The sequence below is a fragment of the Octopus sinensis genome, linkage group LG10, assembly GCF_006345805.1.
Source record: "Octopus sinensis linkage group LG10, ASM634580v1, whole genome shotgun sequence".
In the NCBI taxonomy this organism is placed as follows: Eukaryota; Metazoa; Mollusca; class Cephalopoda; order Octopoda; family Octopodidae; genus Octopus; species Octopus sinensis.
Genome location: NC_043006.1, coordinates 51031206 through 51057156, shown reverse-complemented (window position 1 = coordinate 51057156; position 25951 = coordinate 51031206). Strand labels below are relative to the sequence as shown.

The 25951-nt window shown below is 38.3% G+C and overlaps 1 protein-coding gene and 1 non-coding gene across 2 annotated transcripts in view; both read left to right on the top strand.

Moving 5' to 3' along the window:
* Nucleotides 1-17011, top strand: part of LOC115216207 (Bardet-Biedl syndrome 5 protein homolog) — a 27892-nt gene extending 10881 nt beyond the window's left edge. Inside the window, exons 5-12 of the mRNA XM_029785406.2 lie at nt 484-561; nt 1758-1804; nt 3103-3238; nt 4992-5087; nt 7117-7179; nt 10672-10806; nt 12835-12915; nt 14462-17011. Of these exons, the coding sequence (XP_029641266.1) occupies nt 484-561; nt 1758-1804; nt 3103-3238; nt 4992-5087; nt 7117-7179; nt 10672-10806; nt 12835-12915; nt 14462-14590 (765 nt within the window). The 3' untranslated portion in view covers nt 14591-17011. The remainder of the gene's footprint in view (nt 1-483; nt 562-1757; nt 1805-3102; nt 3239-4991; nt 5088-7116; nt 7180-10671; nt 10807-12834; nt 12916-14461) is intronic.
* On the top strand, nt 15138-15326 carry LOC115216900. The gene has a single exon (XR_003882131.1). It is a non-coding gene; the product is annotated as a U2 spliceosomal RNA (small nuclear RNA).
* Nucleotides 17012-25951: the final 8940 nt, after the last annotated feature.

The window sequence follows — 25951 nt, the reverse complement described above, 5'->3', positions numbered from 1 at the left end:
TTATTATTATTGTTCAAGTCACTGCTTGAAATCGAACTCGGAATCTTGGGGTTAGTAGCCCACACTCTTAAACACTACACTATATGCCCATGGGCATATATCTAAATAATGTAATGTAAATAAATAAAGCTGTTTCCCATCCACATGCTTCTAGGTTCAGTCCCACTATGTGGCACTTTGGGTAAGTGTCTTCTACTATAGCCCTGTGCTGATTAAAGCTTTGTGACTGGATTTGGTAGACAAACTGAAAGAAGCACATTGTATGCATTATGTCTGTTCATGCATCATCCACTTTACAGAGAGTGCTAAGTGCATATTTCCTTATTAGTAAATAAGAATAAATCCATCCAAGAAAAAAGTATACTGAAATCAAAATTTTGTGTCTTTTTATCTCCCCTACCCTTAATTTAATTAAATTAATTAAAATGTGATGCAGCATTCACAAAACCTCACTCTTATCCTTTTTTTTCCTTCTTCATTCAGATACATTATGCAACCTCAGAATCCTTGATAATTTATGCTAATGACAAAAACCGCTTTCAGTTTATCTTCACAACCAATGTAAGTCATATGTGGTATTATTGTATCCTGTTTTCTTTCTTTAGTAATTTTTCTTGGTGATGTTGAAAATTTGTTGATGATTTAGTTACTCCTGCTGTTGTTGTTGTGTTGCTGTCACATTTGCTTTGCTTGAGTTGATCTTAGATGCATTTGCAGTCAGCTTTATGATTAAGCATGGTTCACAGATCCATAGCTCTGGATATGCTGTTCAGCTGATTTGTTGAGGACCAACCATATTGCACATTCAAATATGAAATGCTTAATTGTATGTAATGTTGCAGGCTGGGCATGTTGTTCTAAAAAAAATAAATGCACTCTTTTAAAGCCTGGCCAGGCTCATCGGCCTGGTTTTCTGGTTTCTATGGCATATGTGTTACCCAGGTGGACGGGACGCCAGTCCATCGCAGCGTCACTCATTTTTGCCAGGAGCAACGTGAAATGAAGTGTTTTGCTCAAGAACACAATGCGTCGCCCTGTCCAGGAATTGAAGCCACAATCTTATGATCATGGTGCTGACACCCTAACCACTAAGTCACGTGCCTCCACGGGCATATTGTTCTGCCTCTATCTTTTTCTGCTTACTGGTCTGTTTGATGCTCGTGTTAATATTATTGGATGTTTGATAGTAACTTTGAGATCACATTTGATTACACAGACAAAATTCATGATTGCATCTTTATGTACTACATGTGGTGTGATGTCTGTTAGCTTACAAATATTTTCATTTGAAACATGTCTGAAGTACTTTACTTAACTGATGGAAATTCCTTATACTGACTTACATTATGTAAAATAAAAGATTTTATATCTGACTAGTGGAAGTTTAATGGTTATATAAAAGGTAAAAATAAGCAGAGTAGTGATTTTTTACTCTGGCATGAAGTCACATATTCACAAGGGTGAATGTGTGTGGAAGATTTTACTCAATTCAACCAACTTGTGTACAAGTTATAGTACCTATTTCATTAATTATAAAGGGATAACAGGAAAAGAGTAGCTTAGTGGGACTTTGAATCAAAACATTGAGGAATATAACATTTGACCATTTCTTCATAAATGCTTCATATTAGTGATCACTTAAAAAGATAGTTGCCTTTGATCCTGGAATGATTGTCAGTCATGAAACAAACTCCTTACACACCTTTCTTTTCAGTCATTATTAATCACTTAATTGTAATTAACCCTTGAATTTGCAGCAGACCCAGTTTCCTCGAATGGTGTCTTCCCTGAATGCTGTGTACAAGTAAGAATGCCTTTTTTGTTTGCTTGTTTTTCTAGCTATCTTCAGTTTGCTTTTTTTTACCCACTTGGGTCAACAGGTTGTTGGGCTATTGGCAAAATATTCATCATTGTGTGTATCCCATCCCATCACCAGCTCTGCATTCTGGTTATGCACAAGCCAAGTTAACTCAATCTTGTTCATTTTACCTTGCTACAAGTACATACCATGGCAACCTAGGAACAAACTCATCAACATAAGCAGCAAATGGTAAAGTATAATTTAATCATGTTATTTTGCTTGCTACTCTGAGTTCAAATCCTTTTGGAGATACGATTCTTCCAGGTTGGCTTGTTCTGAAAGAAGTAATTTTTAAATAGTATATTTTGGGTTTATGGAACTCACATCCTTTCTTTTTCTTCAAACTTCCTCCAGAAGCTTTTGAGATCCAGGGCTTTATTTTGGTTTTAGTGGTATAAAGAAACATCTCCCTGGATAGGATACCATTCTATCATAGGTGATATTCTATGCTCGTCAATTAAATAAACTGTAACTAATTAACTAATTAAAAGTTTGTGAAATGAAGGACCTCTAATATTATGTCATCACCTAATGATGACAGTCTGTCCTAGGGAATATTCTTACAAAACCTGCTATCTGTTCCCAACAGCTAAGTGGCTAATAAAAGATGTTTGTAACCTGTTTCTTAGCCAGATTGACTGAGCCAGCACTATTAAGTGGCTTAGCAAGAGGCAAAATCCAAGACTGTAGTAACAAGGTTTAAAATCAAGATTTTTTTTTTAAAGAAATAAAATTAGGGCAGGAGGGAACAGAACTTATGATCTATGCAAATTCTTCCAGACTAGTAAGGTTGTTGTTGTTGTTTAGCCCCAGATCAGCCCTGATTGAACAGATCTACAATCAGATGTATTTCAGCCATGCCTGCAGATCCTTTATTCAAGCCTTGTGTATCTGGGAATACAGTCTTCAAAATTGCAGGTTGAAATTTGTAGATTTGACCTGTTATTTCAGCTGGTTAAACAACTATGTAGAGTTGATGCAATGAATGTTCAGCTTGAATATTTTTGGTTGATGTTTGCAGAATAAGCAATGGTGCAGAAGGAATTCTAGAGGTGGGCATTTCTGTGGAGAAAGGACTGGACAATGTATTTTGTGCAGAGTTGGGGAAGTGGTACACAGTGAGGGAGAAAAACGAGGAGAGACACAGGAAATAGTATATAGTTGTAAATGCATATGTATGGATTTCTGTTTATTGTTTGAAATAACAGGCTTGATTGATACACTCCTTGTTTCATTACCAGGGCCTTCACATCATCTTCCTTATGCCGAGAGCTCAAATTGAGGACTAATTTAATGCGGAATTATGAATTGATGCTTCTCCCAAAAGAAGAGATTTGTGATAAAATAAATGGGGTCTGGAATTTAAGTTGTGATCAGGTAATTTATATTCTGTTTTTATACTCTAAAAATACATGTAAATGAGTCAAGGAGGCTTTGAACAACCAACTGAGAGGTAGGGGAACAAGGAAAGCCTTTTTGTGGCTACTTATCTAGGTGGATAAAAGTAGCCAAATTCCTCTCAAATCCCACTGTTACTTTAATAATGACATTCCACAGGTAATGTAATCATAGAGATAAAAACATAAGCTGCATGGTCCTGATTAGAAATACCTTTTATTATAGGTTTTTTATAATTTAGGCTGTCTTGGGGTTAAACAACAAAAAGAAACAGCAACCTACTGAAAAGTAGGTTTGTATTCTGCTGCTGGTACTTAATGCTGTTGTTAGCTACAGGTTATGCCTAATCAACTGGACCATGCTTAGAGATATTCCAGCTGTCATTCTCCTGTTTTCTTCCTTTTTTTTTCTTGGATTACAATGTCTAATGTATCATTCCTTTTTCAAGATGATAGGATGTGATTTGAGGTTATATTTGGCTGCTATTTTAAATGGTTTGATTTATTATATTGAATCACTCTTGTTTGTTTGTCTTTGGCAATATCTGTGTTGTATATTTGAACATAGGTGCAGGCTTGACTGTGTAGTAAGCAGCTTGCTTACCAACCACATGGTTCTGGGTTCATGGTTCTTCTACTATAGCCTCAGGCCAACCAAAGCTCTGTGAGTGGATTTGATAGACAGAAACTGAAAGAATCCTGTCATATATATATATGTTTTTATATATATATATTTGTGTGTCTGTGTTTGTCCCCCCACCATTGCTTGACAACTAATGTTGGTGTGTTTACGTCCCCATAACTTAGTGGTTTGGCAAAAGAAACCGATAGAATAAGTACTAAGCTTACAAAGAATAAGTCCCGGGGGAGGGGGCGATTTGTTCAACTAAAGGTGGTGCTCCAGCATGGCCACAGTCAAGTGACTGAAATAAGTAAAAGAATAAAAGAATAACACTGAAGTGTTAAATGACTCAGTTCATTTAGCAGTGAATAAGTACTACAGAGCATGCCCGTCGCTAAGGGGGTGCACTGGATGGTATTGCACCCCCACTCTTCAGTGGTGCACTCTTAGGTTTATTCCACTTTAGTGACTCCACTTTAGCAATATTACAAATTAGTGCCCACTCAGAATATTCTGAAGCATCCCCAGACACCAGAGTCTGGCAACTAAAGTCATCCACCACCCTGAAAAGAAATCATCTTCATTATTATTATCATTATTAAGATGGCAATTTAGAAGAACCGTTAGCATGCTGGACAACATGCTAAATGTTTTGTCCCTATTTACCTTCTGAGTTCAGATTCTGTCAAGCTTGACTTTGCTTTTCATCCTTTCAGGGTCAATAAAATGAGTACCAGTTGAGCATTGGGGTCAGTGTAATCAGCTTATACTCTCCCCAAAATTCCAGGCCTTGTGCCTATAGTAGAAATTATTATTATTATTATTATTATTATTATTATTAAGGTGGTGAGCTGGTAGAATTGTTAGCACATTGGGAAAAATGCTTAGTGACATTTCGATTGTCTTTACATTCAGTGTTCAGATTCAGCTGAGGTCAGTGTTGCTTTTTGTCCTTTCAAGTTTGATAAAGTAAGTACCATTTGAATATTGGGGTCAATGTAGTTGATTTACTCCTGCCCATGAAACTGCTGGCCTTGTGCCAAAATTTGAAACCATTATTATTATGATCATGATTGTCATTATCATCTTTGCTATTTATGTTTCCTTGCAGGGTAACCTGGGTCTCTTGTATATTACAAACATCCGGGCTGTGTGGAATGCAGAGACCAACAAGAATTTCAATATTAGTATTCCCTATTTGGACATGGTATGTAGTCATTAGAGTTAAAATTGAAATTTCTATGAAACATCGCAAGTAGTTGAGACAACAGAAATTTTTACATGATCATCTGGCTTACTCTTTTACTTGTTTCAGTCATTTGACTGCGGCTATGCTGGAGCACTGGCTTTAGTCGAGCAAATCGAACCCAGATCTTATTCTTTGTAAGCCTAGTACTTATTCTATCGGTCTCTTTTGCTGAACCACTAAGTTATGGGGACGTAAACACACCAGCATCGGTTGTCAAGCGATGTTGTGGGGACAAACAGACACACAAACACACACATATATATACATATATATATGATGGGCTTCTTTCAGTTTCCGTCTGAGACAGGCTTTGGTCGGTCCGAGGCTATAGTAGAAGATACTTGCCCAAGGTGCCACGCAGTGGGACTGAACCTGGAACCATGTGGTTGGTAAGCAAGCTACTTACCACACAGCCACTCCTATGCCTAGTAAGAAAATAACATCAATGGCATCCTAATATGTTCATTCTTATGTCATTTTCAATATTTCTTATGCCAACTGTGTGGTGACGTAAGAATTGTTGAAATGGATGTAGGAATGAACATATTGAACTATCAATGATGTTGTATGATGCAGGTTTCTTGTTGGTCTTTCTAGAACACACACATGCACGTACACACACACACACACACACACACATACACACACACACACACATTATGATGATATATTTTTTCTCTAATCTCTACAAATTATTATTGTTGCTGTTGGTGTTTAGTTCTAGGTCAGCCATGATAAAGCTGGTATAGGATCACAATATGTTCCAGGTGTAGCATGTTCTGCTTTCAAAACCTTAGTATATACAGTTTGACAGCTATTGGGCTGTTCCTTCATTGAGTTACAAATGCTATTTGAATAAACATGATTTATATATTGATATATGCATACACATACATACTTATGTGTACATCTCTCTCTTTCTCTCTCTCTCTCTCTCTCTCTATATATATATATATATATATATATTATATATATCTATATATATATATATATATATATACTGGGTCATCCCATAAATAATGCATTTTTTTTCCTTCTTTTATTTTTCAAAATTAAGATAAACAAAGTTCTTTCTCAACCTAAAATATACTCTCCTTCATTTCCTACAATGCTTTTCCATCTATCTGGTAGACTTGCAAGGTCCCTCTTCCAAAATTCACTTGTCTGTGACAGAAAATACTCCTCCAGTATTGTTCTGACCGTGTCTACAGAATTCATATTTTTTTCCGTCCAAATGATTTTGAAGACAGCAGAATAAGTGAAAATCAGAAAATCAGATGGTGGGTGGGGCATCGTTTCCTATTCCAACTGCTCCAGTCTTTGGTATGTCATCCTTGCTGTATGAAGTCGACCATTATCCTGATGGAAGAATACCTTTCGTCTTGAAACCAAAGATGGCTGTTTTCTGATGGCACGCAGATGTCAGTGAATGGTTGAATGACCAAATCCAAGTTTCTCTGCTAGTTCCTCAACAATTACTGGGAGATTTTGCTTCATCAATGTTTGCAGGATATCCTTGTTGAGCGCTACAGATCTTCCAGGATGAGGCTTGTCTTCTAGGCTGTAATTTCTGGCTCAGAATTTCTGGAACCACTGTTGACACAGGCTTATGTTTATTGTCCAATCTCCATATACTGCATTAATATTCTTCATCCTTTCTGTTGCATTGTTGCCTTTATTGAACTCATATAGCAAAATATGCCGAATATGTTCCTTTGTCACTTCCATTATAGCTTTGAAAAAATAACTGTTAAAATCGAACTGCACTCTTCAAAACTTGCACTAAGAATAAGTACAAGGTAAAATTACTACCTGGTTTTATAGCCAGTTGATGCAGGTAGTTTATCCCTACACCTCTGACTTTCAGTTTATGCAACTGAAAAAACCCCACATTATTTATGAGATAACCCAATATATATGTATATATATATATATATATATATATATATATATATATATTTTAATCTTTACTGTTGTTCTATTTTAGGAGTTTGTGAAAATCCAGCAATCAAAGTATGGTCTAGCATTGAGTATTGCAGTATCTGAACTGGTATGTAGGTGTTTATTGATGGAGGAGGAGGTGGTGGAGGAGAAACAAATATATTAGAATTTCTCTGAATTTCTGACTCTTTGCTGCATCTTTGAGCTTCTGTATCTTCCTTTTCCAGACTAGTTTGTTTCTCTGAGCCCTTCTAGTTCTAAATCTGAAGTCACTTGGAAAAGACTGCATTTTGCAAGCCTCTGTCTTTCCCATTTTCTGGTGAGAAATTAGTCAATCTGGCTTATGTGCCCACCAGACTGATAGGGGATTAGGTGACTGGCTGGCTTCCTGAAGTTAGTGTTGGAGGTCATCAAGTCATTTGCATTACAGAATGCTAGCAGTTTTGTTCCCTCTTCATTTCTAGTACCAAAGAGAGCCAAAGTTGTAACCTTCATGCACCTTTGGAATTCATCAGGATATGGCCCAACATATCCATTGAAGTCAACAGCCATGTTGATGAAATCACTGTCATCTTCAAGGCAGACTGTCAAAGAACTTTGTAGAATTGATCCTTCTGTTCATCCACCAACCCAGATTGTGTAGCATAGGTAGAGATAAATTTAACCCTTGATTTATCCAAGACTTGTCTTAGCTTAACTACCCTATTACTCACTCTGACTACCTCAGTCACTTTATCTGTCTATCTGTATGTATAGCTGTCTAAATAAATAAATAAAGAAGCCATAGTATGTATGTGTGTGTACATGTGTATGAACCTTTGTCTAGACATTGTGTGATAGTTGTAGCTGAGCACATTATTCCTTGTTGGCTGTTGTCCTCTCATTTACTAAGCTGAGAGAGAATGATTTGAACCTTGTTAGAAGCATTTGTACTGGGTGATACAACTATCAGTCTATGAGGCAAGATTTATTACTCTGCTGGTCACCAGTTGTCTCTACAACCTCATATTGGTAAGGTTGTTCATTTTCAATGTTCTGTGAAAAACATGGACAGCTATGGAAAACTATTGCCAGAAGTTCGGTGACATAAAAGGCTTTAGAAAATCTGTTTCAAGAAATTCCATCTGACTCATTCCAACAAGGAAAAATAGGTGACACATACAGCTACATATTTGTGCATGCGAATACCCATACCCATACCCATACATACACACGTCCTAGCAAACAAGCACATATGCACCAATGAGCTGATGCCATCAACTCTCACCCACATGTTAGCTTACACATATGCATGCTTGCCACTACATGCATAGCAGATACACACACATAGGTATCAGATAGACACATCTATGCAGTCATACATCTGGTATACACACATACACCCATACACCCTCACCCTCAATTCCTTCAAAGACTGGCCAGACAGCAAAGAGCCACCAGCTTCCTGTCCAGCCACATGACCCAAGAAGTTCTTTTTAATGCATGTGGCATGACTGGAAAGTTGATCTTACTTCTAACAGCACCATGTGACCTGCTTTGACCAATAGCATCCCAATGTCTGGTAGTTATCTTGGATGTCCTGCATCTGTCCATTCAATTAACTGACCCAGATGAGCTAGGTTTCTGTAAGTAGCCTGCAAAACTTCAAGTCGCATGGGGCTGAATAAAACTGTTGTTATTATTATTATTATTATTATTATTATTATTATTTTATTATTATTATTATTACTACTAGTGGGACCCGTGAATATCCTATGGAATTAACGGTAAACTTATTGGGTTATTTCTGAAAACTTTGTCCAGAAAAAATAAAAGCATAGCCTGAGTTGTGTCTATATCAAGATAGTTGCTCATCTGCTAATCACTGAAAAGTGAAGAAAATTAGAATATGGTGCTTGCTTAATGCACTTTATATATACACTTTATATACTTTAAGCACAATTTTATTGACTTAATACACAGCACTCTCCCTCTTTCTCTCTCACTCTTTGCCTACACTCTTTTTCTCACTCCTTTTCCTTTCACTCTTTGCCCTTCCCTTCAACTAATCATGTGAAAGTGTTACAGATGGACTAGAGAGAGAAAAATAAACTTTGTTAAAAAAAAAAATACACATTTCACTCACTAACACCTCTCTCCATCTCCCCCCTATCTGTCATCACCTCCTCATCTCTCTCCTCTCCCTCCCGTCCCCATACCTGTTCTCCCCATCTCCTACTTGTCTTCCCTCCTCTCTCTCTCCCCTCTTACCATTTCAGCTAACCACAAGGAAGCATTACAGATGGGCCAAGTAATGGAAGAAGAAGCAGAATTATTATAAGATTCTTGTTGTTGTTGTTGTTGTTGTTGTTGTTAATGATAATAATGATTTTATTTGCCACAAGGGCGAAGGATGAGGGGGACAATACAAAGACAAGACATAAAGTGTGGGGTTTACATATAATGAAATGATAATAAATAATAAATAAATAAATAAATAAAAATAAAATTAAATTAAAAAAAGAAAGAAAGAAAGTATACACGGTACACACTGAAAAAGAAGGGACATATGCATGGCATACAAAGGTTTAAAAAAAATAAAAAAAGGGGCGGGGAGGATGATAGAGATGTGGCCCTCCTGACACAGGAGATTTCCCTGAAGCCCCCAAGAACAAGTGCCCTCTGTAATTCCTTCTCACTAACCCACAGGTCTACACTTAGAGAAGTACCATCCACTCTTGCCATTTTTGCAACTTTCACTCACCTTTCACTCACTCGAGGACAGCGCTTCCCTCTTCACTCTCAATTTCCTTTTCAAGTGAAACTTGAAGAAGTCAGTGGGAGCTCTATCAAAGAGGAATGTATCTGTCCTCAGGTCTTTCAGCCTTGTCCACCAAACAATCTCTTTCGCCACAGCCACCAGGCAAAGGAAAACTGCCTTTCCTGCCCGATTGAAGGAGGGTGGCAGGGCAATCATCACTGCAGACTTGGCCAACAGATGGATCCGTCTCACACATAACAACACTTGTTCTACATAACCCCACAAGCCAGAAATATCTGGACACTGAACGAGGGCGTGTAGAACGGCTTCATCACTTTTCGTGCACCTTGGACAAGCCCGTCTGACAGCTCATCCATGCCTGTAGAGTTTATCTCAAACTGGTAGCACCCCCACCTCCTATCCTGTAGCACTGCCAGGCCAAAGAAATCTGGAAATTCACGATAGTTTTCAGCTGGAAAGTTTTCCAGAACAGACTATCCAGTTCATTCTTGTCAGTGCCCACAGTTTCCCCAAGAACGTTGTTGCTCTTCCCCACCAATAATAATAATAATAATAATAATATAAATATATATATATATATATATATATAGTTAATCCAAACATGAAAACACAACGTGAGGATGTGGAACAAGTATAGTGTTATTGGACACTCAGGAAAGAAGGAGGGTTTAACGTTTCGAGCAGAGCTCTTCGTCAGAAACATAGGAAAAGGAAAGATCCAAAGAAGGGAAGACGGAGGAATAAAATCGCCAACGGTACACACGCAGTCACATTTTGAATATATATATACATATATCTTCTGTGTTCCTTTAGAATGTAATTTGTTTCTTTCAATTGTAGAGTGGTGGATACCTGCTAGGCTTTAGAGTGGACCCTCAGGAAAAATTGAAACAAGTTGCTAAAGTGTTAGATAGTCTTTTCCAAGCCTCAAAAATTAAGCCAGATTTTGGTGTTCACTGCAAAATTAATTCAAAGGTAATATTAATTTCCTCTCTTTAAAAATGTAATATTTAAATACTTATAAACATTCTGGCTTCTGTTATTGACCCATCATGTTTTGACAGAGAAAGAAATAAGGGCTGATCTCTTCAAGAATATATCTATACTTTGCTTTGTCTATGGTTTAATATTGAATTTTTTTTGCTTTTTTATTATAGTCACATGGCCTGAAATTTGGGGTGGGGATGTTAGCTGCTTACATCTACTCTAGTACTTGATTGGTACTTTATTTTATTGATCCTGGAGGGATGAAAGGTAAAGGTGACCTTGAACTCAGAACATAATGAATCAGAAAAAATGTTGCTAAGAGCAAAATGCTTTGTAGCATTTCTTCCAGCTCATTATGTTCTGATTTCAAATCCTGCCAAAGTCAACTTTGCCTTTCATCCCTCTAACGTTGATAAAATAAAGTATCAGTAAATACTGAAATTGATGTAACTGGCTTGCCCTGAAAATTGCTGTCCATGTGCCACCCAGCTGGATGGGATGCCAGCCCATTGCAGCGTTACCCAAGGAACAGGAAGAAAGAGTGAGAGAAAGTTGGGGTGAAAGAGTACAACAGGGGTTGCCCCCACACCCTGCTGGATCCTCGCGGAGCTTTAGGTGTTTTTGCTCAATAAACACACACCACACCTGGTGTGGGAATCGAAACCGCGATCCTCTGACCGCGAGTCTGCTGCCCTAACCACTGGGCCATTGCACCTCCACAATAATACTTTTAACCTTTATTTATCGCACAAAATGGTTTCATCTTCTTCAGTAAAGAAGCTTTAGTTATATCTAAAAAAAAGGTCCAATTAACCCAATAAATTCCTTTGTCAAATGCTAAACCTGATCTATAGTTTCACTATTTTTGTGTTAGAAAGAAGAAAATGTTAGTTTGCTTCCTTCAAGGATATTTTTTCTTTCTTTATTTATTGAAATCTAGGTTTTTTATTTTTTTTTTACTATACTATTCTTTTTGTATTTCATCTTTTTATGTTGAAGCATCTCTAGTCTTCATCTTGAAAGTATTAACTGTCATGCCTTTTGAGTATTCCATTCCTAAAAGTGTCATTTAGAATGAGGCAAAATGGAAAATATAGAAAAGCCATCATTTGATATCATTTTATTTATTTATTTTTTTATATATGGGCCAATCAAAGGAAGATGTTCAGTGTCAGTGATCAGTAACCCTTTGGTATTCAGATTACTCTGTCACATGTAATGCTTATCTATTCACATTATTTGGAATTAATAATGCATTATCTCATAGCTTTGACATTTTGATGATATGATTGTTTCATTTTTAGAATAACATTATAGGATAGGTGTGAGAAGTTAGATCTGGCCAGTTTGAACATAAAACAGGTCGAATATGTGGGCTGGACATGGTCAGTATAAATGCTAAAGGGTTAAGGGTTTTTCCTAGGCTGGTGAGATTAACACGGCTAATGTTCAACTTGGATATCTGTAGGTTAATGTCTAGCTGCCAGAGAAGGGGCATCAGATAATCATGAAATGTTACCAGTGATAAACTGGTAACCTAATCATGTGAAGATTAGTCTCTCTTCGCTTCCATCTCTGTTACCACGATAACAGATGCATGCACTGTTCTTACGAGAAACTACTTGACTGATATCTGAGAAAAGCCACTCAACTGATATCCAGAGGAAGGATATTCAACCGATACCTAGAGAAAGTTTACTTGTTTTGGCATTCAGAAGATGGTTACTTGACTGATTGGCATAAAAGCTCTCTCAGATTTGCTCTAGCCTCTAATCTGCAGGCATACTGTCTCGTCTCGCTACTTTTTCTACTGCTACCATAATGGCCTGCACTCCTTTGAGATGGCTGATCCTGTTACTCATCCACTCTGCACTCTCAACTTACTTGTCACAAGGACACAGTATAATGTCTGTCTATATATCAGGTTTTGAACCACTGACTTCTCAGACACTGCATGACTGTACTGATATATATTTTTAATTGTTCTGAATTTTGCAATAAAATTTCTTTTGCCAGGTTTCTAAAACAGAACTAAAAGATGAAATACTTGAAATTATTGAATACTATCAGAAAGAGGAGCCTCTGGATGCCTTTGCTGTACGTGAGCTTTGAGATTATCATACAACCAAGTGGAGAGCCACATATAACTGTGTGGCTGAGCACTTTAGATACCTGATCACAATGTTAGAACTTCAAACTCTATTGTTGTTTAGTTTCAGGCCAGCTTTGATTGCGTGAACCAACGATGAAGGCATTTCACCTATGGTTATCCTTACTGTGGGAGTTCTAGAGCTGCATTGATTAATGTGTCCTTCTTTTAAGATGGTAGTTGTTATCTGAGGCAAATTTTGTTGCTATTTCTAGTAGTTTCTGTAACCACATTATTCCTCATTAGTTGTTTGGCTTCCGTGCCGGTGACACGTATAAAGCACCATTCGGGTGTGATCATTACCAGCGTCAACTTACTGGCACTTGTGCTGGTGGCACGTGAAAAACCAGTTGAGTGAGGTTGTTGCCAGTGCTGCTGGACTGACTCCTGTGCAGGTGGCATGCAAAAAACACCATTTGAGCATGGCTGTTGCCAGTACTACCTGACTGGCTCTCTTGCCGGTGGCACGTAAAAGTACCCACTACAGTCTTGGAGTGGTTGTTGTTATGAAGGGCATCCAGTTGTAGAAACTCTGCCAGGTAAGATTGGAGCCTGGTGCAGCCATCTGGTTCGCCAGTCCTCAGTCAAATCATCCAACACATGCTAGCATGGAAAGCGGACGTTAAATGATGATGATGATGATAATGTTGTTGCCTCCTGATTTACAAAGCTGAGAGAGAAAAGTTCAAACCTTGTTGAAGTATTTGTGCTGGGTGATCCAACAATCAGTCTATGAGGCAAAACTTTTTACTCTGCTTGTCACCAATTGTCACTCCAACCTCAGCTGCTACTACAACACAACAACACTGTTACATTACAGCTTGCAAAGATATCTCTACCTGGTTACTCAACTTGCTCAAAACAGCAGTCAAATATTCTCCAAAGCGGACATAAATGTCTTAAGAAAAGACACATGGGTAACATAATTCTAGGTTCCCTGTATGTGAGGAAAAAGATGGGATGGACATAACTAGAATGCCTTTGACCCCATGGTCCTGCTTGATCAGGGCTGATCTAATTCTAAACAACAACAACATCAACTACTACTACTACTACTACTACTACTACTACCACCACCACCAATACCGCCACCACCACCACCCTGCAGCCATCACACCACCACTGCTAAAACTGTTGTCTTCATTGCATCCCTTAACCCTCTGCACCATCACTGCCACTGCTGTTGCCACCGCCGCCTCCATTGCCATTGCTCCCTCCGCTGCAGCTGCCACCCTTGTTGCAGCTGCCACTTTTGCTACAGCTGCTGCCACACCTATGTTCATTGTTACCTCCACTGCCACCAACACCTCCACCACCACCACCACTACCATCACCATCTACACTGTAGAGACACAAGTCTATGAAGACATTTTCTCTCAGACAAAAACTGCTACATCATGCCTTTCATTGGTGTACATACATTAAGTATGGTACACAGAAGTGTATTTCAGAATATTATTATTATTTATCTTATTTGTTTTAATGTATTTACAGGCTTATCTTTCTGACGGAACCAAGATGCAAGGTCGTGAGCTGGAATTTTGTGATCATCTTGGATTGGCTATGGAGAAACTACCATCTGGTCTCACTCTACAAGACTTATGGAATGTTCCATCTTGTTGAGTGTCGAGGAAACACATAAACGTCTTCCAAATGACAACAAGAATAATTGTTATTGATGTAGGCATAAGGTCTGAAACTTTAAGGGGAGAGAAATACCTGATTTATATTGACCCCCCCCCCCCCGTACTTGATTGGTACTTTATTCCATGTCTACAGAAGGATGAAAGGTACAGTTGATCTCAATTGAATTTGAACTCAGAATGTAAAATATCATAGCAAATACTTGCCAATCTGCTACTCTAGAATAATTATTTTTAACACAAACATAGGTTTCAAATGAAAGGAGGTGGGGATTAGATGAAGAAAACCAACCCAAGTATTTGACTGACACTTTATTTCATTGGTCCCAGAGGAAAAAAAAATACAGTTAACCTCTGTAAGGTTTGAACTTAGAATGTAAAAAACCATGTCCAAATAAAGCAAGATTTTTTTGTTTGAAACACATTCAGCTTTTGTAAAAACATACTAGAAAGCAGCACCCTTCACTCCACCCTCACCTGATTGACAAGAATTAGGGCTGACCAAAGAGAAAAAGCTCTGCCCTCTTATCCTTTAGCTACATCTACCATCTGTCCTTAAGCCTTTAACTTATCAGCTTAATATCTGATATGGTCCCTATTTGGGGCCATCGATATCAAACTGATTTTTAGAATGAGGCAAAGAGTTAGGGGCTTGCTCCGCCTTTGCCATGGGTTGGCCTGGTATAGCAGTGCTTCCAGGATTCAGCCCATCTCCCACCTGGGAGATAAAAATAAACTATGTTCATTGCATAACTTCCTCCCCCATAGACAGGCAGAAGACTAGCTACTCAAAGAATATAGTAGGTCTGTCTTACAATAAACTCAGGTAACACCTGGATCCATCCTGTATGTATAATAATGATTTCTTTCATTGGTACAAGGCCACAAATACATTTGGGAGGAGTATTGTCCATTCCATCAACTTTTTCAATAATGAAATTATCCAGAATAAAAATGTCTATACCGTGTGTGTGTGTGTGTGTTTGTTTGGTGTATGTGTTTGTGTGTGTTCTGTGTTTGTGTGTGTGTATGTGTGTGCACGTGTTATTGTTGCTGTTGTTGTTGAGTGTTGTGTGTATAGGGCCTTTTATATGGTCAGTCTACCTTCTAGGAATATCAGCGAAATATGTCTCAAATACACCCAACCTTCTCAAAAGAGGAATCTCATATTGAACAATACAGTCCAACATAAAATATTTGGAAGACTAAGAGATGCTCATAGCTGAAGGCCAAGCCTTTAATCCTAGATTTGCTCATTTAGATTCAACATCAACCACAATAACAGTAACGATGATGATAACAATAGTGATGGTGATGACAATGATGATGATGACGACCTAGTCCATATAAGAGAATTGGTGAAAGACTTAGAAACAGTGTAAACTTGGTGAAAACCAAAATTTTAGTATGTAGAAAAACAAACAGGTTTCTGCTGCCACCAGAGAATGTGAGCTAGCAGAGCCTTATAGTTAAAAAGTTTGCTTCATAAGTTACATGCTTCCAGGTTTATTTCCCACAGTACGCGTTTCCCTTGGGTATGCATCTTCTGTCGTAAGCTTAGGTTGTCCTAATCTTTATTAAGTGAAATAAGGAAGATGGTAAGCATGTGTGAACTGGGTGGATGGACTGTGGCTGACCTTGGATGACACACATAATGCATTGTCAATTTTGATATAATAACATGGTTCATTGAGGCTTTTAGCAATGCCCACTCTGTTGACAGCATTCAGGCCAAGTACTTGAGATGAGGTTAACTTCCATGCACCATTCTCCAGAATTATTGGTTATGGTGGTGGGAAGAGAGGAATAAATCACAGCTTATGCGTTATCTTCAAGCTGAAGACCTGGTCTCAATGCATGTAGCAGACTGGATTCTGCTAAAGATTCCCCAAAAGCTGTCTGGTGATGTTAAAGCCATATGATTAAGTTTGATGATAAATTGTCTCTGTAAGATTTAGCTGCTCCTTGTACTCTGAGGAAGATCAGCATTTCCATTAGTACCTCTGCATGGTTGTTCAAACTGCTAAAAATAGCAGCCAAATCCCCCTCATACCACACTTTACTATTGTAAAAATGGAAGGATGTGTTGGAAAATGTAGTCATGGAAATAAGATGGTATAGTCATGGCTGGTATAGAAAATAAAATTTACATTTCTCTGTGGTCTGTGAAATATGTATCAATCCCCTGTAATGTATACTATATTCTATAAACCTGTGGTATTGTGCATTTTAACTTTAAAAATCAATATTTAACATTTTATACACATTTTGCTTCCATAGACCATTGCTTCCTTGAACTCCAGATTTTTTTGTTCCCCTTTAACCAAAGTTAACCCCTTTGAAAATATTGTGTGTGTGTGTGTGTGGTGTGTGTGTGTATGTGTGTGTTCGTGCACACATACATATGTGTATGTATAATTTTAAAGATTTAAAAAAAAATGATTGCTTATTCAAAACTGAACTAAATATTTTGTTTGGTAAACGTAATCCTTGCCAACATAAATAATTCTATATTTAATTAAACAACTATCAAAATCATCCTGACAGTTATTATATTCATTAAAAATAATAGCTAATATGTAATCAAAATATTTTTGAAATAATTTTCTACATCGTTGTACAATGGGCTAACATGGTTGGTAAACCTGCTTGAAATAACAATGATATCTTTCTCCAATCATATCTTTCAGTTAAAAAAAGAAGGAAGGACATGTAAGCTAATATAATCATAAATACGCTTTTCCTAAGCATACGCTACAATAGTCTGAGATATTGAGAAGTCCCTATAGAATGGGAGGTACATAAGCTTATAACTTGTTTATGTCTATATCTGGTCCTCATTATCACGAAACATGACTCTAGGACGACGAAATTTGTTCAACATATCAAATTATTTCAACAGATTAAATTTCATGCCAAATAAATACAGCCCCGAAATTATTTGCTACGTTTTCTTTTAAATAAAATAAATAAATAAGAACACAAAAAGTTATTTTGTTTGCATATCTTATTTCTGTATCTTGTATACCGACAAGGTAGCTGATCTTAATAAGTTATCTAAACAATACAAGCATGGGTCACAAACGCATTAGTAGTTACTATAAAGATTTTATTCTGTTTCTAGTCAAGACAATTTTACAAGCCACCAGTCCACAAAGTTGGTAATTTGAGTACTAAGTTAAAATAAGGCGCGAAGAGACTATTGAAGTCATTACAATCTAGACAAGGTAATTCAAATGTCTTTCAAATCCCAATCTATCGTCTTAAAATGAGTTGGACAAAAAAAAAAAAAAAAAAAAAAGACGAGAAGCAGAAGAGCCATACCTGAGATGAGCGCTGAACAATGGAACAATTACAAGAATCAGTATTAAGCCATTCGGCGATCAGCCCGTACAGCATAAAAATCTATTTGGTTGTCCGGAAAGTTCGTGCCGATTTTTAAAGGAAAGAAAAAGGTCAATAAATACTTGCTATTACATTTTTAATCAACCAAATATGAACCATTTTGTTGCACAATGCGTCTCCATCTTTCCTTTAACTTGAAAATACCCTCTTTCCAGAATTGAGGTGGTTTCATGGCAAACAATTCATCAAGGTATCTTTTTACGTCATCCAAGGAATTGAAATTTTTACCATTAAGACTATTCTGCAGAGACCTGAATAAGTGGAAATCCGAAGGAGCAATATCTGGTGAATATGGAGGGTGGGGTAACACATCCCAGCCGAGCTGCAGCAATTTTTGTCTGGTTCCCAAAGAAACGTGCGGTCTTGCATTATCATGTTGGAAAACAACACCCTTCCTGTTGGCCAATTCTGGACGTTTCTCTTGAATTGCTGCTTTTAACTCGTCCAGTTGTGTGCAGTATTTCTCAGTCTGTTTACTTGGGAGAAGCTCATAGTACAGAATTCCTTTCCAATCCCACCAGACACAAAGCAAACCTTTTTTAGGGTGAAGGCTTGTTTTTGGGGGTGGCTCATGTCGCTTATTCCAGGATCGCTTTCTCTGAACATTTCGGTAGATAATCCATTTCTCATTACCTGTCACAATTTGCTTTAAAAAAGGTGCATTTTCATTCCGTTTATAAAGCGAATCACAGACGGAAATGCGATTCAAAAGGTTCTTCTCACTCAACTCATATGGTACCCAGACATCGTAGCGATTGAACGACGGATTTTAATACAGGTTATAGGAACATAAATCTTCTTCCACGAAAAGATAGCTTAAACTGTGCTCTAAATGGAGGTGTAGTAAAATCCTACTTTATGGACTCAACCATGTTCTAAAATAAGTCGAAAGGTAAGCTACTATAAATCGGCACGAACTTTCCAATATTTCAATTTAGAGGCGCTTTAGCTGACACTAAACAATAATTATTTCCGAACCATAATTATTCATAATGATGGTGCTTATCAACGGTTTTCTCGTATTATGAAGTAAAAAGGAAATAAATCTCTTCCTGGACACAACACTGATTTATCGTAAAGAGAAGAGGCCAATTCAGAATTATTCATCTGCTGAGAGAATTGTACGCAGTACTGTAAGCCAATGAAGCACTCATCAAGCAACAAACGGTACAGTCCTTTGTTTACAGTGGTGAATAATACTACCAGCCATACCTACTCAGAGCCTGGAAAAGATACTACACTTTGATCTTGGCTAAAGTATCAAGAAGCAGTCAACCCTGAACGAGCGGGCCTACGAGCAACTATGTACTACACTTGTTCGATACTTCAAAAAGTGAGCTGTTCGTTTTGGTTTCCGTTTATAGCTAAGTGAAGTTAAATCTATATTCTAAGGACATAGGACAGTGCTGCTGGAAATAACTTTCTAACCAAACCATCAAGCCAAAACACACACACAGAGGCATTGTCAAAAATGCATTGCATGGCTTGCAATATATTTCGTTGCAATGAATTTATTGCATTTTATTTTTTTGCAATAAATTAATTGCAATTTTTTTTTTCGTCGCAATAAATAATTGGAATTAATTGCAATAAATTGCAATGCTCTCCAGAAAATCCCCTTGTAAAATTTTTACGCATCCAAAAATGACATTTTTTTTTTGCAAAAATAACAGTACATTTTTAATGAATGCTCTACTTTCTCAATTTTGGTTGATCTATTTCTTTGCTGTCCCAAAGATGTTTGGATCACCCATAATTTTCTAAAAATTCTTACACCGCCTGCCAGAATGACAAAATCGACCACCAATGTGTGATATGACCTAGGATGGAAAAACATACCTATAATGCTCCCCTTAGGGCCAATACCACCCCAATCAAGATAGAAAAAAAAACCGTATGAATGGAAAAAGGACGGTTTCATACTATTCGCAATTACAATGAGTATGCATTTAACAATTCACACGAGGGGATTAGATGAAACGATACGCGAAACAAGTTCGTTATCGCAACGATGGTAATTTACTCTTAAAAACAGTTGCATCCCCCGATTTACGGGTGATAATTGATGTCTTGTATCATCGAAGGCATTCGCTGCTACACTGAAGAACATTTCAACCAATCTAGTCGTTAGCAAAATGAATGCTGTATTAATATAACGTAGTTGGCTAGTACCCATCTCGCTTCGACGCTTTTTAAGGACATTGCAGGCGAAGTTGTCCGATTCATCGTCCAAAACCGTTTCTTGTTCTGGTGTATTGGGCAGCTTTAAGGTTACAGCAGATTCCTTTTCCTCTGTAGCCAGCTCAGTGGCTTTTTGATTTTGTATTTTTACCAAAGACTTCTGGAACAAAGGGAATTGGATTGCAATTAAATACAATTAATTGCAATCTTCGCAATAAACTATTGCAATAATAGTAGCTTCGCAATAAATTATTGCAATTGAAAAGAGCATAGCAATAACTTAATTTATTGCAATTATTGCAATTAATTTTTGACAAACCCTGCACACACACGCACACACACACACACACACACACACACACACACACATACACACACACACACACACACACACGTACACACATATGATATAATATGATATAATATAATTTATATAAAATAATTATTCGCGACAGAAGCAGGAGCATTTGTACCAAAAGGCAATTTTTATATCCAGTTTAACATGGATGTATTTATAGAGCGCAGAACACCATATGAGGACAGCTCATATGGACGTATGGTGCATAAAAGCACGCATATTTGTATCGCTGGCAGACGAGAATCGTCTGCTATGAGTGCCAGAACTGCCAGATGACGTTATTTCGACATACACAAGTCTCTTCAGTCACAGACGTCCAGTAGCTGTATACAGCCAAATATCATTGCAATCGATGTATGAAATTTCATGGCTCGTTCAGGTGTTGATGTCGGAAATAACCAACAGACATATTTAAAAAAATATTATTAATGGCAGAAGCAGTATTAATACCAGTATTAATGCCTATGTACATACATACATACACATTAGCGTAGCTAGGGGGTGGGCGGTAGGGGTGGTCCACCCCGGGCGGCACTTTTGAGTCTGCTGTAGGCAATATGTATCTTTTATGGGGTCCGGGGCCGGCAAACGGAAGTGCCGTCCTGGGCGGCACACACTCTAGCTATGCTAGTGTACATACATGTATGATAGCTCTGTTAAGGATTTCTGGAAGTTATCTATGGGCACCGAAACTCTTTCGGAACAGACCAATCAATTGATTTTCATCGACGTCTAGAGTTTTCTCGAGGACATTGTTGCTCTTTCCCCCTCACTAATCCTTTATGGAACGGTGAGGTGGAACATTCACTGATCGCATTGCCCGACAGGTAGAAGGTGAGGACAATCTGACGACACTCAAAGTGCCAGACACCTCAGCCTACGCTTGAGTCAGGACTGCTGTTCCGTTAAAGAGACGAGTTGTGGAAAAGCGTGACTAGCAAACGGTGACCACACCTGTTCACCGTCAAGGAAATGCTTGAGTTGTCACAATCTCTGTGCATATCGGAGCATCATTAACCACAGCATGCCCAGTCCTCCATTAAGTCGAAATTAACAGTAAATAGACCGTCTGACCAGAGGAACACATCCCCTCCACAGAAAGCGAAAGATCAATGTTCCATTTTGCTTAGCTATGAAACAAAGCAAGGTACGACGGCCAGTCAGCATTAGATAATGAATGGGATGTAAGCATTTTCCATCTCCGCCCGGCTCTTCAGAGATAGTTTCCTCTTAGTTCATTTCCAGGTAAAATTAGCTACCCTGCTCTTCATATCCTCTCAGTTCTTGTTCAACTGGATGTCTGAAACTAACCAAATTCCGAGCAATTTAATCGGCCCGTTTGTCCAGCGTCCCACGACACCGTTGGATTGTATGAAATTGTCTCTCCAAGTGCTGAACTGCAGGGCCAATGATTTTTCCTGGTTAGTTTTTTCTCCTCTCATCGCCTCGCATTCCATTACAGTAGTGCTGATCACTTCAATGTGTTTGGTAATCGACTTTATTACAGTGATGTCATCCGTACATGCTAACAGCTCTACTCCACCCAGTCGGTGGATAACGTCTGTAATCCTCACCATATCCCCCGGATTGATCTGGACATGGATTTCCAGTGTGGTTTCAAACCAAATCTCTCACCCCGTTCGTTTTAAGTCAAGGAAGGTGTTACTACTCTTCAAAGCAACACAGGCCAGCAGCCACCAGATGTCCAACACAGTTTAATTCTCTTTCGCTCTCCCGATGCGACAGGTCCTTTCTCTAATTCTATCGGGTAAACAGCGAGTTCCCCATCGCGAGTGGGAACTATGGAATTCTTCAGTGCAAGAGGTTTTATATGCTCCTGAACTGCCATGCCCTAATCACAGGATTTGTATCTACCCATATTTCTTTGAGGGCTCTTTTCACTTGAGTGTGTGTTACCGCATTTAGGTGCAGGGTTTTAGCCAAAACACAGCGATACAGTACCGTCTTCTTGACAGTTGAGGTCAATACCTCGGCTGGGTGGGCAACTATTACTCTTTTTTCCATTCACCTTACCTTCACAAGCTGTTTTGGATGTGTCATTTAGGGAGATCAAGAAACATTGTATTGACTTCACCGCCATCCCAGCAAAAGGCCACATGCACGTGGAGTTGTTCCGACCGCTTTGTAATTGTTGCTAATTTTTTGTTGCTGCTGCTGCTATTTTTGTTTCCGTCACTGTTGTTGCTGTTGGTGACGTTGTTGCTAGTATTGGTGTCCTCGTTGTTAAAAACGTTCTCTTTAATATTGCTGGGATCATTGTTGTTGTTCTCGTTGCAAATGTTTTCTATTGAAATTGATAGCGGTATGAAAAGTTTTTTTTGCTATCTACTGTATATGTACATAGGCCTTATCCGACCACATTTTTGGGTGCTTCGGTGCTTCCCACCTGCCACAAAGGTGATGAAAATCCATAGGTTTTAAAATTCGCACCAATACCCTTTACCTTAACTTTCGTTCTTGGTCTCCTCCTAAAACTCCTGCTGATTGGCCCGGCTTGAAGAGTTCGTTTTGAGATTCTTTCCTGAGGAGTTCTAATCCCATGTGTTTTGTATCGGAGCTGTGATCTCTGTTGTAGAGAAGTAACAGCTTGACCTAGAGAGACTCCTTGATCTCCGAGCTACGCACCCTGTCAAATAACGTTACATCAGAGATACTTTGGAGGAACCCTACTTAGGCCGCTTGTGTTCACGAGTGTACTCTTTCGGTTATTATCCAACATTTATGACAATAGATGAAGATAGGTGCGAAAACTGAATTGAAGAGAGCGAGTTCGGCTTCTTTACCAAATTTTCCTCTTTTGAGGATCGAATGCTACAGCTGGACCATCACTGTACTAGCACCTGCTATTCGAGCATCTGATTTAACATCCTGCTTCTCATCACTCACGAATACAGTCCCATGATGCTTAAACTTTTTCAACTTGACTCAGCGATGTTCCACTAACATGCAGAGCACGCTGGAAGACTTTTTTTTTGAGAGGGCCAATGCTTCAGACATGTGGTGGCAATAATCATGAATAAAAAAAAATAAGACGAAAACTTTTATGTAACAGGGAAAAGGGATATTTAAACTAAAAAAAATTTTCATTTATTCCAATTTGCAATTACTTTCATAAATATATCTCTATCTTCTACTTGTTTCAGTCATTTGGCTGCGGCCACGCTGAGGCACCGCTTTGAAGGTTTTTAGTCGAACAAATGAACCCCAGGACTTATTATTTTGCCTAGTATTTATCTATCTATCTCTTACCGAACTGCTAAGTTACGAGTACGTAAACACACCAATATCGGTTGTCAAGTGGTGGTGATAAGGGACAAACACAAACACACCCACATATATATGCACGACGGTTTTCTTTCAGTTTCTGTCCACCAAATTCACTCATAAAGCTTTGGTTGGCCCGACGCTATAGTAGAAGGCACTTGCCCAAGGTGCCACGCAGTGGGACCAAACCCGGAACCATGTAGTTGGAAAGCAAGCTTCTTACTACACGCCTGCGCCTACATATATATTGGGTCATCCCATAGATAATGTGGTTATTTTAGATGAACAAAGTTATTTTTTTTAAATCTAAAACTTGCAGTATAACCCAGCGTTGCTCGGGCTTGTTTTCTTTTCGACCCTTTAAAATTGGAATTTTTGAAAAGTAAAAATTTTGCATTATGTAGCTTGTTATTCTCTTTAAGTGAACATTTTTCTGGTTGAAATATACCGAAAAATGGCGACACAACAGTAAAAAAATCGTAAAAAATAGGAATTTTCATAGAAAAAAAGCACTTTTTTGATGTAAATAATTTTTGCTGTTAACATGGTCCGATTTAAATTTTTTCTTCTACGAAATGAAGAGCAAGCCTTCTATCATACTCTCAATTTTGGTCAACTTGCGCCGCAGGGTCTCGGAGGAGATAGTGTTAGTTGAAGGTTACCAAACCTGCCATACACAGACAACTACAGCTTTATATATATATATATATATATATATATATATATATTAAGGTATGTAGAAAAATACAACATGGACAAGAACGTATAACTCTTAGAAGACGATACAATAAACATGGACAGGACATTCGAACCCCTCAGTCTTCAGTCAAGAACCGGATCATCGTAGTAATTTCGGATATATATATATATATATATATATATATATACACATTGTATATATATATACATTTGTATATATATATATATACATTTCTATATATATATACATTTTCTATAATGTATATATATATATGTATAAATATATATATATACATTTTCTATAATGTTCTTCCATCTATCTCGTTGACTTGCAAGGCTTCTCTTCCAAAATTCACTTGTCCGTGACGAAAAATAGTCCTCCAGTACTTTTCTGACCTCGTCTACAAAATTCATATTTTGTTTCTGTCCAAATGAGTTTGGAGACTGCGGAATATATGATAATCAGATGTGGCAGTGTCTGGCGAAAATGGTGGGTGGGGCATTCAAACTGTTCCAGCCTTTGGAATGTCATCCTCGCTTTATGTAACCGAACATTATCCTGATGGAAGAACACCTTTCGTCTTGAAAACAAAGATGGTCGTTTTTCTTCTAGCACTGACTTAACCTGCTCAAGCTGCTCGCAGCAGACTTCCTTTGTTATCGCTTGGCTTGAGTTTAAAAGTTCAAAGTGGACTAAACCTGGGGTGCTGGTTTTTCTTCTAGCACTGACTTAACCTGCTCAAGCTGCTCGCAGCAGACTTCCTTTGTTATCGATTGGCTTGAGTTTAAAAGTTCAAAGTGGACTAAACCTGGGGTGCTGGTTTTTCTCCTTTCCCTACCCACTTTCTTCGGCGCTTGACATTTTAATAGAGAGCCTATTTCTCGTTACCAATCACTATTCGGTCCTAAAAAGTTTCATTCGTGAGACGTAACAGCAGAGAAGAGCATACGTTCCCTCTCTGCGCGCGATTAGACTCGGAAAGTTTGTGAAGAACCCATTGACCCAATTTGCTGACTTTTCCGAAGGCACGCAGGTGTCGATGAAAGGTTGAATGACCAAATCCAAGCTTCTCTACTAGTTCCTCAACAGTTACGATGGGATTTTGTTCCACCAGGGTTTGCAGGACGTCCTCGTCAAGCACTACAGATCTTTCAGGACGAGGCTCGCCTTCTACGCTGTAGTTTCCGGCTCGGAATTTCTGGAACCACCGTTAACACTGGCTTACACTTATTGTCCGATCCCCATATACAAAAAGTACTGTCCTAAACTGGACAACCACCGTCCCCATCCATTTCTTTTCGCTATATATGTCACTTCCTTCGAAAGACCCTTCAGAGCTTTTTCTACTTTTTTCTATCTCCATCCGCGTCACCTTCCTACTCATCACTGAGTACATCTTGTAGGTAATGGTC